Source organism: Biomphalaria glabrata, chromosome 3 (assembly GCF_947242115.1).
Source record: "Biomphalaria glabrata chromosome 3, xgBioGlab47.1, whole genome shotgun sequence".
NCBI lineage: Eukaryota > Metazoa > Mollusca > Gastropoda > Planorbidae > Biomphalaria > Biomphalaria glabrata.
This window is the reverse complement of record NC_074713.1, coordinates 23,007,933-23,024,278: the sequence shown is the minus strand read 5'-3', so window position 1 is coordinate 23,024,278 and position 16,346 is coordinate 23,007,933. Positions and strand designations below refer to the sequence as shown.

At 37.0% G+C, this 16,346-nt stretch overlaps 1 protein-coding gene across 3 annotated transcripts in view; it reads right to left on the bottom strand.

Annotated features, from left to right (window-relative positions):
* Positions 1 to 1,448: 1,448 nt before the first annotated feature.
* LOC106070084 (angiopoietin-related protein 6-like) overlaps positions 1,449 to 16,346 on the bottom strand; it is a 19,682-nt gene continuing 4,784 nt past the window's right edge. The window contains exons 1-7 of one of the 3 annotated variants that reach the window (XM_056024049.1): positions 15,417 to 15,576; positions 14,396 to 14,523; positions 11,342 to 11,418; positions 9,684 to 9,849; positions 5,676 to 5,798; positions 3,846 to 3,917; positions 1,449 to 2,983 (exon numbers count right to left, since the gene is read on the bottom strand). In XM_056024049.1, coding sequence (XP_055880024.1) covers positions 2,799 to 2,983; positions 3,846 to 3,917; positions 5,676 to 5,798; positions 9,684 to 9,849; positions 11,342 to 11,418; positions 14,396 to 14,516 — 744 coding nt within the window. In that variant the 5' untranslated portion in view covers positions 14,517 to 14,523; positions 15,417 to 15,576 and the 3' untranslated portion in view covers positions 1,449 to 2,798. Of the gene's footprint in view, positions 2,984 to 3,845; positions 3,918 to 5,675; positions 5,799 to 9,683; positions 9,850 to 11,341; positions 11,419 to 14,395; positions 14,524 to 14,662; positions 14,803 to 15,416; positions 15,577 to 16,346 lie in introns of those variants that run through there. The other 2 variants (XM_056024051.1, XM_056024052.1) reach the window with 2 other exon arrangements.

The following is a 16,346-nucleotide window of genomic DNA, read 5'->3' as shown; positions in this document are numbered from 1 at the left end:
CTTTAGTTTTTGTATTGGAAAGGAGAGGATAACCACAAAACCCCTTATGGCTACGCTCATGAAATTTGGTGACTGTAATTTGCTTAAGACAATGAAGTCTGAGGCAAGTGATGGTTTGAACCCCTCCCCTTCCGACTACGCCCATGTGTTAAATTATAGGTTTAAGTCTAATTCTCTACAAAATATATAAAGTTTGATAACGCATCGAAAACTGGATGGATGCATTAGTAGGATTACATAATATATTCTATTTATATATGTATGTAGTCTAGAAACTATAAACAATACAATAGCAGACTAATGAGTTTGAAGCTTTTTGGTATTACTTATAGATTGCAGACGTTTCTTAAAAAATAAGGTAGTTACACCCTACGCATTTCATGTGTCAATCTAGTCGTGCTTGTTGATCTGTGACTTAAAATATGCTAAATCATTTGTTCCTGGCTGACTCAGGCAACCCATTCCATTAAAAGATAAGAGAAAGCAGAACGGTTAAAGAGGTACTTACTTAATGTGAAAAGCTCTTGCTTCCTCCTAGTACATTCTCAAAAATGCGAATTGTATATATATGAATATACCATGACCCATTATTTACAATATGAATTAAATCTCCTTTCATTAAATATCGGATGTGACAGCGCTATATAAGTTATTGTAATTATTGTAATAATTTTCATCATTAATGAATTCATAATAAGCATAAGTTTGCCATTAATTATAATAGTATAAAAAATGTATTTAGATCTAGATTTATTTTTTAATCAATTTTTTTTAAAGCCTTAAGTGTAGTATTTTTAGATCTATGTTTTTAAAAATAAACAAAAAGAAACTTACTATTTCTTTTCAAATCGCAGAAAGTAGAACTTTATACCCATATTGAGCTGTGAAAAAGTTGCGCGGTTTGCAATTTCGCGGCTGTGTGTATGTGTTCAAATTAATTTCTATTAAGTATTGTTAAAGAGCTAATTGTAGCGCCTTTTTTTTTTTTGCTGCGTTATATCAATGTTTTCTAACGTAACCTCTATCATTCCTCTTTTTGTTCAACTTTCAATGGAGACATCAGAAGAGAGGGAGGGAAGGAGCAAAAAAAATGGGAGAACCATTAAAGGTCCACGCCGACCAGCAAAATGATTACGCGAAACACAGCCTCGAAGGCATCAAAGCAGTCTATGCCGCTCGTGCATAGCAGAAAGTACGGTCGAACGTTTTGCAAATGATAATACATACAGTGTATAGTGTATTTTTCTTGATATTCTTGGTGAATTTCAAACAAAATTAATTCGTGTTCGGGCCTTTGTGTCTTGCTGCTGTCACTTTTTGTTTAAGTTGTCTGCATTGAATTTCTTTTTTTTTTCGCGACCAGACCGGCCCATTTGGTTTTTAGTGAACCTTTATTACCTTGAGCCATAGCAAGGCTTAAAATTGAAACAAATCGAATTCATTTAAGATCAATATTTCATGTTTTAATCAACCAGATCCACACAATATAACTATATAGTACAATATTAATTACTTGTATACCATCAAAAGTAACACACACATATATTTGCTCACAAAAACAAACACAAAAGAAACACACAAAAACAGTGAAAATAGAGATCTATCATGCAGTAGGTCTATAGGCAAGCAGACAAAATAGAGATCTATCATGCAGTAGGTCTATAGGCAAGCAGACAAAATAGAGATCTATCATGCAGTAGGTCTATAGGCAAGCAGACAAAATAGAGATCTATCATGCAGTAGGTCTATAGGCAAGCAGACAAAATAGAGATCTATCATGCAGTAGGCCTATAGGCAAGCAGACAAGAAGAGCTTTTCATTAGGATGAAAACAAAACAAAAAAACAAACAAACTGGAATGGTTCAGACCATGTAAGCATTTTGTAAATTCTTGTAGTCGCAGAAGTGTAAATAGACCAACGGAGGGCAACGGCTTTGTCTGCATCAGATGCAGAAAATATACAAGCAACAACTGGATTTGCGTAGTCATGTGAAACACTGCATTCATCCTATATCATTCTTTGGCAAAGATAATCTTTTGGGGTTCTGTAATGAGAGTAGGCTACACAATGTCTTCAGAATCAAAAAGAAACTTGAAGGACTTTGATTGCCCGCACCGTTGCAAGACATAAGTTAAGAGTCATAACTAAGACTATTTTCTTTTTTAAAAATTCAAAAGGCAGTAAGGGTCAGCCTAGGATCTTCCAAATTCTTTAATCCATAAATAGCGAACCATTAGGCTATGTTGACATTGCCGGAAATAAAAATAAATACTATATCAGAGATAGTTGGGCCCTAACAGAGAAAATAGAAGCAAGCATTGTACGAGCTCCGTAACATGAGATGTGGATATAGTAGTCCAATTCAGACCTGTCTCTCATAGACTCACTGAAAGAACAGAGCAATGGATAGTGGGATTTCTGATCGGGGTGTTCAGTTTTTATAGAGACTTTCATTAAATGATGGTAAATCCATAAATAGCCAACTTTTATCCAGTGTACAGGATAGGTAAGTATTTATAAACAACATAGACATAAATATATGTCTACGACAAACAACTATTCATTTTAAAACAATGTAGAAAAAATACCTTATTTTAGTGTTGAATGAAATAAAAAATCTACATATTAACAAAGAAAAATGTAATTCGAATAACTTTTAAGTAGGAAAGTCTCCAATAATTGACTTTGTTTCTTTAAAAAAAAGAAAATTGATGTACATTCTATGTTTGCAATTCGGTATATCTTTTAGTTCAGTTCATTTCCTTGGCAGTGACTGGATCCGATCTTTGGGCTTCTTTCAGTTGGACAATGTCATCGACATGAACTTGAGGGAGTAATTGTACCCGTACCAATCTTTCCAGAACATACCATCATACATAGAACCAGAAGGCGTGTACCATCCATTGGGATAGTAGATTCCAGTAGGCAGTGTGTAGGAACAGTAGTTATACCACCAGCCTGCTTTCATGTTACTGGCACAACCTACAGTAGGATAGAGTAGCTTAAACTATAGCTATGATCTATTAACAAATGAAACATGCACTTGTAATTTCAGTAATTAGACACTGACCTATATACTCACTAGTTGAAAGATTGGTAATGATGATGAATTTATTAATTACTTTATTACTGCTTGCACATTTCTAGAAATATCTACAGAGAAAAATAATGGACAGACAGACGGACATTGTGATAAGAATTAAGATAACAGCAGAGAAATCTAGTACAAGACTTGACTAAGATAGAACTGCACATAATAATTGGCTTCAGACAGTCACACCAAAATAATGTTGTGAGCAACACGTTACACAAATGTAAAGAAATATCTGCAATTTCACCATAGACAGACAGATAGAAAGACATACTGATAAAGAGATAGATAGATTAGTTTATAATAATAATAATAATAATAATCTTTATTATCCGTAAGGAAATTTGTCTTACAATTTGTGCATTACACCAAACAAAAAACATTATAACTATAAGAAACCAAAGTTTAAATATAGATAGATAGATAGACAGACAGTAGACAGACAGACAGACAGACAGATAGATAGATAGACAGACAGACAGACAGAGACAGACAGATAGATAGATAGATAGATAGATAGATAGATAGATAGATAGATAGATAGACTCTGGAGGTTAGAAAAAAAATATTTTTTTTTGACAACCAATAGCGTTGCAACTCTTTTTTTAATCAAAAATGAATTTTTGCACACAACAAAAATCAAAACACTAGTTTTGTTTTGTGAACTCAAATGGAGGTCTATGTGTGCTTCAATCTATTCTAATCGTAGTGTTCTCTTCATACAAATATTTTCAACAGGTGGAAATAACTCACCGTATGGATCTGGGGCATCAATGGTTGAAAAGGGCATGTTGTTATTGTACGACAGCTCATCGGGGAGAGAACCTTGATTGGAAACAAAAAGACAAAGTAGATGTATACAAATGACACACACACTAAATGCCCAGAGATCGATTATCACAAGCTCTAAGCAATGGAATAATGGCTCATCCTTAAACAAAAACAGATGATTGCATTCCGTTTTTACCCCATATACCAGACTTCGATCTTTGTATTGGGAGTCTAAAGTATAAACACATAACTGGTTAGTACCATGGCTTACACAAATAAAAGCCATCTATTGAGCTAGTATTAAAGCTACACAAAATATAAAGTCACGTTGGTTTTGTCATAGATCGAAAAAAAATGTAATCAAACTGGCTGCACAATTTCACAGAAACATGTGAACTTTACATTAGCAGCTCTGTGATTTTCTAGCTCTAGAGCTTAATATTGTTATAAAATACAACTAAAGACATAACAATGACACTTATAAGTGAGATAATTTCCAGAACTGAATTAAGACTTGACAAGGCCACAAGCTATTGGAAGATTGATAAGGCCACAAGCTATTGGAAGATTGATAAGGCCACAAGCTATTGGAGAATGATAAGGTTACAAGCTATTGGAGATTGATAAGGCCACAAGCTATTGGAGATTGATTAGAAGGCCACAAGCTATTGGAGATATGGTGGCCCCCAGTAATCAACACAAGGCAATTTATTCCTTTACTTTTTCTTCAGAATAATTGTCTGGATGCCCCCATGCAAGTGGGGGCCCTAAGCTATAGCTTATGTTGCCTTTAGTTAAATCCAGCATTGATCAATTCAACATACTTACCTCTGTAAGGGCCGACGTGAAGGCAGCACTGATCAATTCAACACACTTACCTCTGTAAGGGCCGACGTGAAGGCAGCACTGATCAATTCAACACACTTACCTCTGTAAGGGTCGACGTGAAGGCAGCACTGATCAATTCAACACACTTACCTCTGTAAGGGCCGACGTGAAGGCAGCACTGATCAATTCAACACACTTACCTCTGTAAGGGCCGACGTGAAGGCAGCACTGATCAATTCAACACACTTACCTCTGTAAGGGCCGACAGCACTGATCAATTCAACACACTTACCTCTGTAAGGGCCGACGTGAAGGCAGCACTGATCAATTCAACACACTTACCTCTGTAAGGGCCGACGTGAAGGCAGCACTGATCAGTTCAACACATTTACCTCTGTAAGGGCCGACGTGAAGGCAGCACTGATCAATTCAACACACTTAACTCTGTAAGGGCCGACGTGAAGGCAGCACTGATCAGTTCAACACACTTAACTCTGTAAGGGCCGACGTGAAGGCAGCACTGATCAATTCAACACACTTACCTCTGTAAGGGCCGACGTGAAGGCAGCACTGATCAATTCAACACACTTACCTCTGTAAGGGCCGAAGTGAAGGCAGCACTGATCAATTCAACACACTTACCTCTATAAGGGCCGACAGCACTGATCAATTCAACACACTTACCTCTATAAGGGCCGACGTGAAGGCAGCACTGATCAATTCAACACACTTACCTCTGTAAGGGCCGACGTGAAGGCAGCACTGATCAATTCAACACACTTACCTCTATAAGGGCCGACGTGAAGGCAGCACTGATCAATTCAACACACTTACCTCTGTAAGGGCCGACGTGAAGACAGCACTGATCAATTCAACACACTTACCTCTATAAGGGCCGACGTGAAGGCAGCACTGATCAATTCAACACACTTACCTCTGTAAGGGCCGACGTGAAGGCAGCACTGATCAATTCAACACACTTACCTCTGTAAGGGCCGACGTGAAGGCGGTATCTTGTGTTTCTATTCTCCAAATAAAATTGAGAGTAAACTGCATTTTGATTGTTGCCAGACCAATCTTGCATGTTGATTTGTAGATTGTTATTTCCTAGTGAGTAACAACATTTTATTCCAGATATTGTGAGATTTGATCAAAACATTATAATTAATCGAATACAACCAATTTAATGCTGATAATCGAAAGACCAAATATAAACTGTAAATTCTCTAGTAGATATTTTAATCATAAAAGACTTGATCCTGGGCAACAGGGACATTGTAGATCATATGATTAGAAAATGTGTGCAATGTTTGATTCTTATTTACAATAGCAAATAAGAAAAATATCAAAAATGTTTTTTTTAATAATAAAAAAACAAAGCTTATACTAAAAATTTTTTTTTTTAATTATGGCTTTTATATAGCGCTACCTTCATATTTATAGCATGCTCAGAGCGCTATGGTATAATCCCATTTGTGGACCAGAGGGTGGAGGGGGTATCTGGGAGCAGGTTTTCCGTGCTGCCCTTAGGCGCTCAGTAAACACAACTCTGCAAGAGTCGGGTGTCGAACCTCGAGCCAAGCCAAGCGAAGTTCAAGCGTACTTAGCCTCTCGACCACGCTTTCCGCCAATTACTAATTGTAGTTATAGGCCTATCAATTAGTTTGGATAAGTTTTCTCAATATGATATGATCCCATCACTTGCCTGGACCAGTTGGTAAAAGTTGGGACAAAGAAGGGGGTATCTGGATGGTCGATTTATAAGTACTCTCAGTAAAAAAATATAAAAAGGGGATCGACCTGAATTCGGATTCGTGCTTAAACCTTTCCAATCTAAAACCCTACCACCGTGCGCAGCGAAGTGTTTATGTAATTAAAAGGTCTTATAGTTATTTATTGTTAGCTACAGACTTACAAGCGGCGACCAATACATGGTACATTCCACATTTATGACAGAAATAGCAACAATTAATTTTGGTTTTATATAGGAAAAGTCAAATAAATCTTGTATTGAGATATGTGGCAGTAAATGCATACATAAGCTTTTTTTAAGTTTTTTTTTTGCTAGTTGCACAAACATATTCTTATGAGCTGTTCATACAACTCCCTGTTTGATGATCTGCACAAACATATTCTTATGAGCTGTTCATACATCTCCCTGTTTGATGATCTGCAAACATATTCTTATGAGCTGTTCATACAACTCCCTGTTTGATGATCTGCACAAAAATATTCTTATGAGCTGTTCATACATCTCCCTGTTTGATGATATGCAAACATATTCTTATGAGCTGTTCATACATCTCCCTGTTTGATGATCTGCACAAACATATTCTTATGAGCTGTTCATACATCTCCCTGTTTGATGATCTGCACAAACATATTCTTATGAGCTGTTCATACATCTCCCTGTTTGATGATCTGCACAAACATATACTCATGAGCTGTTCATACATCTCCCTGTTTGATGATCTGCAAACATATTCTTATGAGCTGTTCATACATCTCCCTGTTTGACGATCTGCAAACATATTCTTATGAGCTTTTCATACATCTCCCTGTTTGACGATCTGCAAACATATTCTTATGAGCTTTTCATACATCTCCCTGTTTGATGATCTGCACAAACATATTCTCATGAGCTGTTCATACAACTCCCTGTTTGATGATCTGCAAACATATTCTCATGAGCTGTTCATACATCTCCCTGCTTGATGATCTGCAAATATATTCTTATGAGCTGTTCATACATCTCCCTGTTTGATGATCTGCGAAAAACATATTCTAATGAGCTGTTCATACATCTTCCTGTTTGATGATCTGCAGACATATTCTTTTGAGCTGTTCATACATCTCCCCTGTTTGACGATCCAGTTGAATAATTTTAAAAGAATAAAAAATATATAATAAAAAAATAATAGGTAACATTAAGTTTTTTCTGAGACAACGGAAAAAATTCAAGTAGCTTGATTCTCTAGCACTTTAAATCTTTGGGTTATTCCAAGTTTCTTTTAGATATTCGTCTTTTAAAAACTTTCTCGCAGTTCACAACTTTATCTACTGGATATGAAAATGTGATTCAAACAGTATTTCTCCGGTGAAGTTAATAGAGTAAAACAGGACGACTGCATTCTTCATTTTTTGTGTTGTGTATAACAATGTTTATGTAGCTTAATCAATTTTACTCAATAAAAAATGAATATTAAAAAAAGATATGTGTTATCACACAAACTCAGATGCGGCATCCACCAGATCCGCCCATGAACAACGAATATTCAAGCCATGCACTTAGTTTGATTGTCTAAAGTAATAACATGTTAAAGAATTATTTGGCGTAGTTTTTCACATTAAAAAAAAACTGAACAGCCTATTAATGATGAGATTTCTGACATATTTAATTTTTTTTTAAGAAAAAGGAGAATTTAGCTTTGCAATAGCTTTTATGTTTTTTCGATCTAAATGTGACTGACCGACAGACAACACAAAACTAATAGCGGCTCTTCATCTTACGGTGGCCGCTAAAACAAATAGGGATTATTTGAGACTTTTCGGGACCAACAAAGCCTACCGTGTACACAGAAGGCACGCCACTGCACCTTAAAAAAAAAATGCCTCCGCTTCTAGTATATTTAGTCCTACAGAGATCATTTGTATGCGTTTTATCATATTTCTTTTGTACAGCGCAACAGCGCGAGTGTTTATAGTAAGTTTTTAATTTGTGTGTGTGTGTGGACAAGTTGGGGAGGAGGGGGGGGGGGCTCTGTGAGAGTATTTCCGTGCTTGCCTTTACAATCGAGCTCATGGGCCAATAGAGAAGTAACCTATTATAAAAAAAAAACAACTTACTTCCTCCTCCTAAGTTTTTCATATAAAAAGTGGTGTATTTTTAAGAAATAAACTGCTTTCCTATTTAATTATACAAACTAAACCGATCGCTTTCAGAAAAAAGCAAAATAGCAATTGCACCAGAATTCTGCAAGATCTAAAATATCATGATATCGGATTCTCAATTTCATATCTAGTTTACTGTGACGTTGGTAACCCGGGCGACGGCCGAGCCGGTATGGATTTATTTACGGTCATGATCTCATTTGGTTTAACGTGGGCTAGAAACTTGCATGGCGGCGCCCATCCCTCTCCATGCTTGACCACAGCCGAATGCCTCCAATTAGGTGGTTCGCCTTGGTCCTGAACATGTGGCCATTGTAGTCCATCCTGGGACTCATCCGCCCTGGCCGGTGACCTTAGTCTAGACTTGACCGTTCGCCCAGTGATGCCATGTTATCACCACCCCCTCACATGGTTTAGTTCGCCAGCTGAAGCGGTTTTCCAGGGCATGGCTCTTGGAGCCACATGTGAGAGATTTAGGGGTTGGAAGGGGGAGGCCGTCCACCTAAAGGTGCAGCATGCCGGACCATCAAATGTACTACCCCTTTCCAGTACCCACTTTGACCTATTCTAGTTTATGTGATCTAAATGGGACAGACCTTTACCAAAAAGGAGAAATTAGCTATTCAGTAGCTTTTAAAGTTTTTCGATCTAAATGTGACAGACCGACAGACAACACAAAACTAATAGCGGCTTTCTCCTTTCAAGAGTTGCCAAAAATTGAAAGAGAAAAAAGTATTCCATAAACATCTGATATTTGTCAATATAAATAAAAACGTTTTTTAATTAAAAAAAAACACGAAAGTATTTCTTTTATTATTACTATTTTTGAAATGGATGGATGGATGGATGGATGGATGGATAGAAAGATAGATAGATAGATAGATAGATAGATAGATAGATAGATAGATAGATAGATAGATAGATAGATAGATAGATAGAAGAAGAAACAAAATAATGCAGCATTATTGTAGGCTAAAGTATCAAATGTAATTAATGTGATACAATTTAACTATCAAATTCAAATATTCTGTTTAACTATAAGCTTTTCAACTAGCATTTATCTTTTACTTGATCGAACCTTTAACTGCACCATTTACTGACCTTGAGTGGTCAGCACATAGATTGCAGCCAAGCCTGCCCAGTAGTTGTCCTGAGGGTGACCAAAGCCACTCTCATAAGCGCCCCAGCTCTGTATAAATGATATGGAGTTACTCCAGCGACGAAGTATCACAGTGAATGCATTTCCATCCTTGAACTCACAGGGTAACTGAATTGAAGAGTAGAGAAACACAACTGTGGGATCTGGTGACGGATCTGGTTATTTACAACATTAACTCAGTCTGTCTGTCTGTCTGTCTATGAGGATTATTTTACACGTTTGTTCTCCTACTTCCCATTCTCGAATCAAGTTGAAATTTCGAACAATTATTCACAGTCGATAACAATAGATGAATCAATAAAAACTGAACAAATAGTTCATCAATTAGTTTTAATTAATTAATTTTGTTTTATATAGAAAAGGAGCGATAAAACTTGCAATATTGAGAGATATAGAGCGATAGGACGGTGCTCATCCTTCACTGAATATAACCTTTATTTATCGCAGCATTCCTACTGATGGCATGCTTAGAGCGCTATGGTCCATCACTTTTGTAGACCAGCGGGGCTGGAGGAGGTGGGGGTATCTGGGTGAAGGTTTTAGTGCTGCCTTTTCAAAAACAGTTTTTAAAAAAAATTGCTCCAGTCTGAATTCGAACTCCACGATGGAAGACCGACTTGTTAGCCACTGAGCTATCCAAGTACTTATAATAGTAGAAAGTTTTATAATTTATTGATAGTTAAAAAAAAAAGTGAACGACCTAATTCTGTAAACAAGGTTTGTCAACCCTTAACGTATGAGACCCCGCTGTCTTTATATAAAAGAAAATTAATTAATTAAGACTAATTGGTTTTTTTTTCTTCAATGATTCCTATGTTGCCATGGACAACTAATAATTGTGCAAAGTTTCAACTTCATCCGAGAATTGGGAAGTTGGAGGAATAACGTGTACATGATTTCACCCACCCAGAGTGAGTTGATATAAGCTTTGTAAAAAATGAATGTTACTAGCAATTAAGATTGCTATTGAAATAGTATTATGTTATCAATAAAGTAGTACCTTAAGTATTACAGTCTTCAGATCCGTTTTGATGACTTATTCTAATTACTGGTAATTTTCCCCCTTTATAGGCCAGCAAGATCCTATAACTAAGATAAGGGAAATGGTGTGACACATAAAATACTGTTTGCAACAATTATGTATGCGAGTTCAGGGGGGTCCATTTAGATTGTAGGCCTGAATCAACTTCCCGTCTCTCCCAAGCACACCCTTCATGAGACAAGAATATATAACCTGCCTTCCTCTCGTTATGGTATTCATTATGGAATGTTAGAGGTCGTGTGCAGGACAATCTACCACGAACAAACCATTCAGTGAAGGGATGGCACCAGGCATTTCAACTGTCTATTGACGGTCGTCACCCCAATGTGTACAAGTTAATCTCTCACTTCCTCAATCTTTTTATTAATATTTTTATTTTTGCGTTCTTAGAAAACATTTAATATCTATAAAACGACCTAAACCTTCACAACCACTTACGTTATGCTCATGTGCGAAGGTGTTCTAAAGAAATTGAAGGTAGAATGCATGTCTATATTTATTCAAAGGCACCCAAATAAAGTTTTAGTAGCGCAGTCTTCAATGGCTAACATTACTTACATTGTAGTTGGTACCGTTCAGTGATAGTCTGTAAACTCCGGACACGTTGTAGCCAGCTTTCATTATGGACCTACAATCTGGACAAGACCAAACAAAAACGGTGTTACCGCCCTCTTAAAGCATCCAACGATCCTTCTAGAATAGTGCACAAAGGATAATAAAGATATTGAGTGAGAAGTAAACTTTTTTATTTCAAGATAGTGACCCTATTAGAACCCCCCCCCCGTTTACACAAAGTATTTTGGTTGCTTTAAAGGTGATCTTAACTCCCATCACATGACCAAGTAGATATGTTTATAGAGCACATGACCACAAACCAAGATAGAGTACATCTATTTTCGTAACTTAACTCGACAGATGAAGACTATAATAATTGTCAAATATATCTATCCATGCGTTATAAAAAAGTTGAAAACAAAAAAGGAAGAGATAGAAAGATAGGGGCACATTTCTTATCCCATACGCCAGAACAAATTCGTGCAAGTGCTCCTTCTTTCCTAGTGCTATTAGAGAATGGAATGGTTTGCCTGAATCAGACCGGAAAACTAACAACATAGCAGAGTTTAAGTCATCGATTAACATGTATGACTAGATTGACACATGAAATACGTAGGACGTAATTATCTTCTTTTTTATAAGTAACGTCAATAATATATAAGATAAGAAAAGACAACAGCATATGAACTGATTTTGGATTAAAGTTTAATAAATTAAATCTAATGACGAATCCGATTTGAGCTACAATATTGTTTCATTAGATTTTATTAAAATTAGGCATCAATATTTTTAATGTACTAATAAATCTCATCAGTCTCATTTCCGATTTATTGGCTTCCTATCGCTTGACCTTCACATCTACCTTTTTTTTTAAACAAAGATCACGTGTTCGTTAAGAAACTCATATGACCTTCTAGTCTTGTCGCTAGACTAAATCTCACTACTAGAAAATGTTTTCTCTGTTTCCACGGTCATACTAAATATGGAGAAGTTAAGCTTGGTCAAAATATATTTTCTTACACAAAGTTTATACGTTCTAGCATACTTCAGGTTTTACCAAGTTTTACCAGGAAGGTCTGTGTTTTTAATACCTGAAAGGTCTGTGTTTATTTATGACTGACTTCTCAAATGTAGGACTTCTGGAAGGCCAGCGACCCCCCCCCCACACCTCCTTTTTCCCCCATTAGTTAGTCGCTGATTGGCCTCTATATATTCATTTGTACAGGCACTTCCTCCTCCGCTTCTCTGAGACTTCAAGCCGATCCTTCGTTAAGACTTTTCCAACTTACACACTGGGCTTCTAGATATAACTGGCATTGATTACTCGACTTTTCCAACTTACACACTGCGCTTCTAGATATAACTGGCCTTGATTACTCGACTTTTCCAACTTACACACTGGGCTTCTAGATCATGGGCGTAGCCAGGGGGGGGGGGGGGTTTCTTGGGGTTCAACCCCCCCCCCCCCCCCCCGAAATGAAATCCCCCCCCCCCCCCGTGCACGGAATTAAGTGACTCATTTTTGCTTTCATTTTGTTTATTTTAGGTGAGATTTTAATACTAAATCATCACTTACCACAGCACAGCCGAGGCAGTTTTGAGTTAAAAACCCTCTACCAGGGGGTTTTGAGTTTAAATCCCCTTACCAGGGGGTTTTGAGATTTAAAAAACCCCTATCAGGGGGTTTTGAGATACAAATCCCTCTACCAGGGGGCTTTGAGTTTAAAACCCCCTATCAGAGGTTTTTGCATTTAAATCCCCCTTCTCCAGATGGCTTTTTCTTTAAAGTTTAAAACCCTTCCAGATGGTTTTGAGTTTAAAATTCCCCTACAGAGCGTTTAGAGTTGAAAACCGCTCTCTTCAATATTATTTTAAAGGAAACTAGTCACCGAATTCTATGATCGTAGCTAAATGGGGTTTTGAATTAAAAACAAAACAAAAAAACTCCAGAGATTTCTTAGTTTAAAACCCCTCAACAGATGATTTGACGAAAAAACTTTCCTTTTCGATATAAAATCTAAAGCGAAATACAGATATGTAATTCCAAGAGCGTAGTCAAGAAAGGTTACAAATTTCTACCAGTGGCTTGGGCTCCATTAATACAGTGTGAATAGTCTTCTGCCGAAATTGAAAATCATTAAATGTGTCTCAACAAAGATGGTTAAGACAGATTTTAGGAGTCAGTCATAGAGATCGAATCTAAATCAAAGAAATCATATGCCGAACTGGGAGTCAAATCCTTAGTAAGGTTGTGACAGAGCGTCGCATAAGGTTTTGCGGGACATGTTCTCCGACAAAATGAATTACGCAAAATAAGAGTTGCGGAAACAGCTTGCCGGAAAATGCGACGAACGGCGCGAAAGGGTCTAAGTTAGTAAGAATAGCACATTAGGTTTTTTTAATAGCAAGATAATGCACTGTAGATACCTCAGAATATGCATTTTCTTGGCTTTCAATACCAGAAATAGTGCTCGGCGGCGGGGCTTCGCCCCGCGCTGGGGGAGCGCTGCGAACTCCCCCAGACCCCCTTGCTAGCAAGGGCGGGGAGTCTACAATAAACAATAAACGTCTTCCGAAAGGGTCAGAATGTAATAAAGATTAATTATGTACACACACACACACATATATATATATAATATTTTTCCGCGGGGGGGGGGGGTCGGGGGGAATCCCCCCCCCCCAAAACCCTCCCCGAAAAAAAATCCTGGCTACGCCCATGTTCTAGATATAACTGGCCTTGATTACTCGACTTTTCCAACTTACACACTAGGCTTCTAGATATAACTGGCCTTGATTACTCGACTTTTCCAACTTACACACTAGGCTTCTAGATATAAGTGACTTTGATGGGTACTATGACACGAGTATACAACACTATGTATGTAGGCCTACAAATCAATTCCATAAGACAACAACCGAAATGGATACATCGCCATTAAGTCTTTTTCGGCGCTACATATTAGTTTGATCTACTTTCTCCATTCATTTTTGATAATCAGCGACAGCATCTTATTGACTTATTCTATTCTGTTTGATTTGATAACAATATAATATTACCTTTATGTTGTGTCTTGTCATTAGCATTTAATGCTTCAGTGTAGTCTGTGGAGTACGGACTTGCCTCGATGAAAACTGCACAGCAGAGCAAGAAGGCTACACACGTTTTGCCTACAGACATTTTCCTTCTGCAATTGAATTGAAAATAATAATAAATGCAGTGACAACTTGATTTTACATGACATCTAGGGAAATGTCGTATTCAAGGTAAACACTTAAAGCCTTGCGAACTATTTAAAGACAGACTAACGTTTATCTAAAGCCTACTTTTCAAGAGCTTCTCTGTGTGACTAGTTCAGTGACTGAGCAGGATGTTTAGTCCGTGTATCCCTAAACCTCACCAGTGTTATCACTTACAGTACAACATCGGATGTGACACGTGACAAAATGTGACACTGGTAGCTAGGATATTTTTATTTATTTCACAGTTTGTCTCGCTAAGACTGAAAGCTTATAATAGAGCTAGAGCTAGAGATGTTCGTAAAAAGTCTTAAGACGCTTAAAACAACTATGGACACCGCAATAAGATGCATCCTGGTACAGTGTACATCTAAGAATAAGGAGGGACAAAAGAGAAAAGTCGGAGTCTTGTAACGTGTTTGATTTCAATACTTGCACTGAGGATTTAATAACTCAATTAATTTATAGATCTTACTGTTCCTTTAGATCTGAAGCATTTTGTGTGTTTATTTATGTCACGATTAAAGTTTGATACATTAAATTAAACAATTTTCTAAATGAGTTGGGTTTGTGTGTCATTTAATACTATTAAGCTATTACACAGATTCTCGGCCTTGCTTGGATGTAGTGTCCCCAGAGTTCGATCTTATGATTCTATTCAATAAGGCTGATTATAACAGCGACACTATTGCTTTTTCATAAGAGACTATGTCAACTTTATACAGTTAATAATAGTTCTTAATTAGGTTTGTCTTCCAGTCCGAGCATTCAGATGGGAGTGCATTGGCATCTAATTAATTATGAATTTAACAATAACCAAAAGAAGAAACAAAAGAATTACCGGTTTGCATAGAGATTATGTTGACATCAAGTTAAAGCCGACTGTTGTTAAGTCCTTCGTCCGCTTTTTTATAGTCTAGTGTCTTTATGACAGAATGACAAATCTACCTAAGATCTGTCACATGGTTACGTTCTAAATTTAGCTAGCAGAAGGTAACATTGGGAAAACCCAGACTGTGCTATGACCTATTTATAATCGGTGATTGTTTTGTTTCGTCCAGTAACTTGTATTCATAGACATAGATAATATACTTGTAGTCCAATAGTCCATGTTTAACAAATGAAGACATTCTTCAGGCATAAACATTGAAATATCACATACAATTAATGTAAATTTTGTAGAATTGGAAAGTAAACAAGTGGCCATTGAGATTTCTGAAGATAATCCTGTTATTTAATTTTTCTGTAAAAGAAGCTGTAGCCAAGATGAAGGAAATGTTACAATGTGTCAGTCGAATGATATACTTGAATATTATAGAGGATTTTTATTATTCGCTAGTGCCAAGAATGATTCCGATGCATGTGCGGAGTGGGTGAAAAAAATTGGCCAGGGCATTTCTATACAATCAGGCCCATAAACTACATATCATTTGATAGACATTTAATTATAGGTATACCTGTGCTCAAAATCATTCTGTCAAGTTGGAGTATCGATTACTGTACACATGTATTCAGTGATCTCTATATTGTTATAAGAAATATAGGCCTTATGTTGCTTTTTAATCGCTCAGTTGTAGGCCCTAAAGGGGTGAAGCCTACTACTGCTAGCACTGTCCAAGCATGTAGGTTATTACATTATTTCCGACAATTTTTGTGATTAAACTACTTTAAAACCTGTAACGATTTAATATATAGTGGCATCCATGCGGTCATTTCGGTGTCCCACCGGCCCATTTGAGTACCAGCCCACTGGGCATTTTCCCGAATGCCC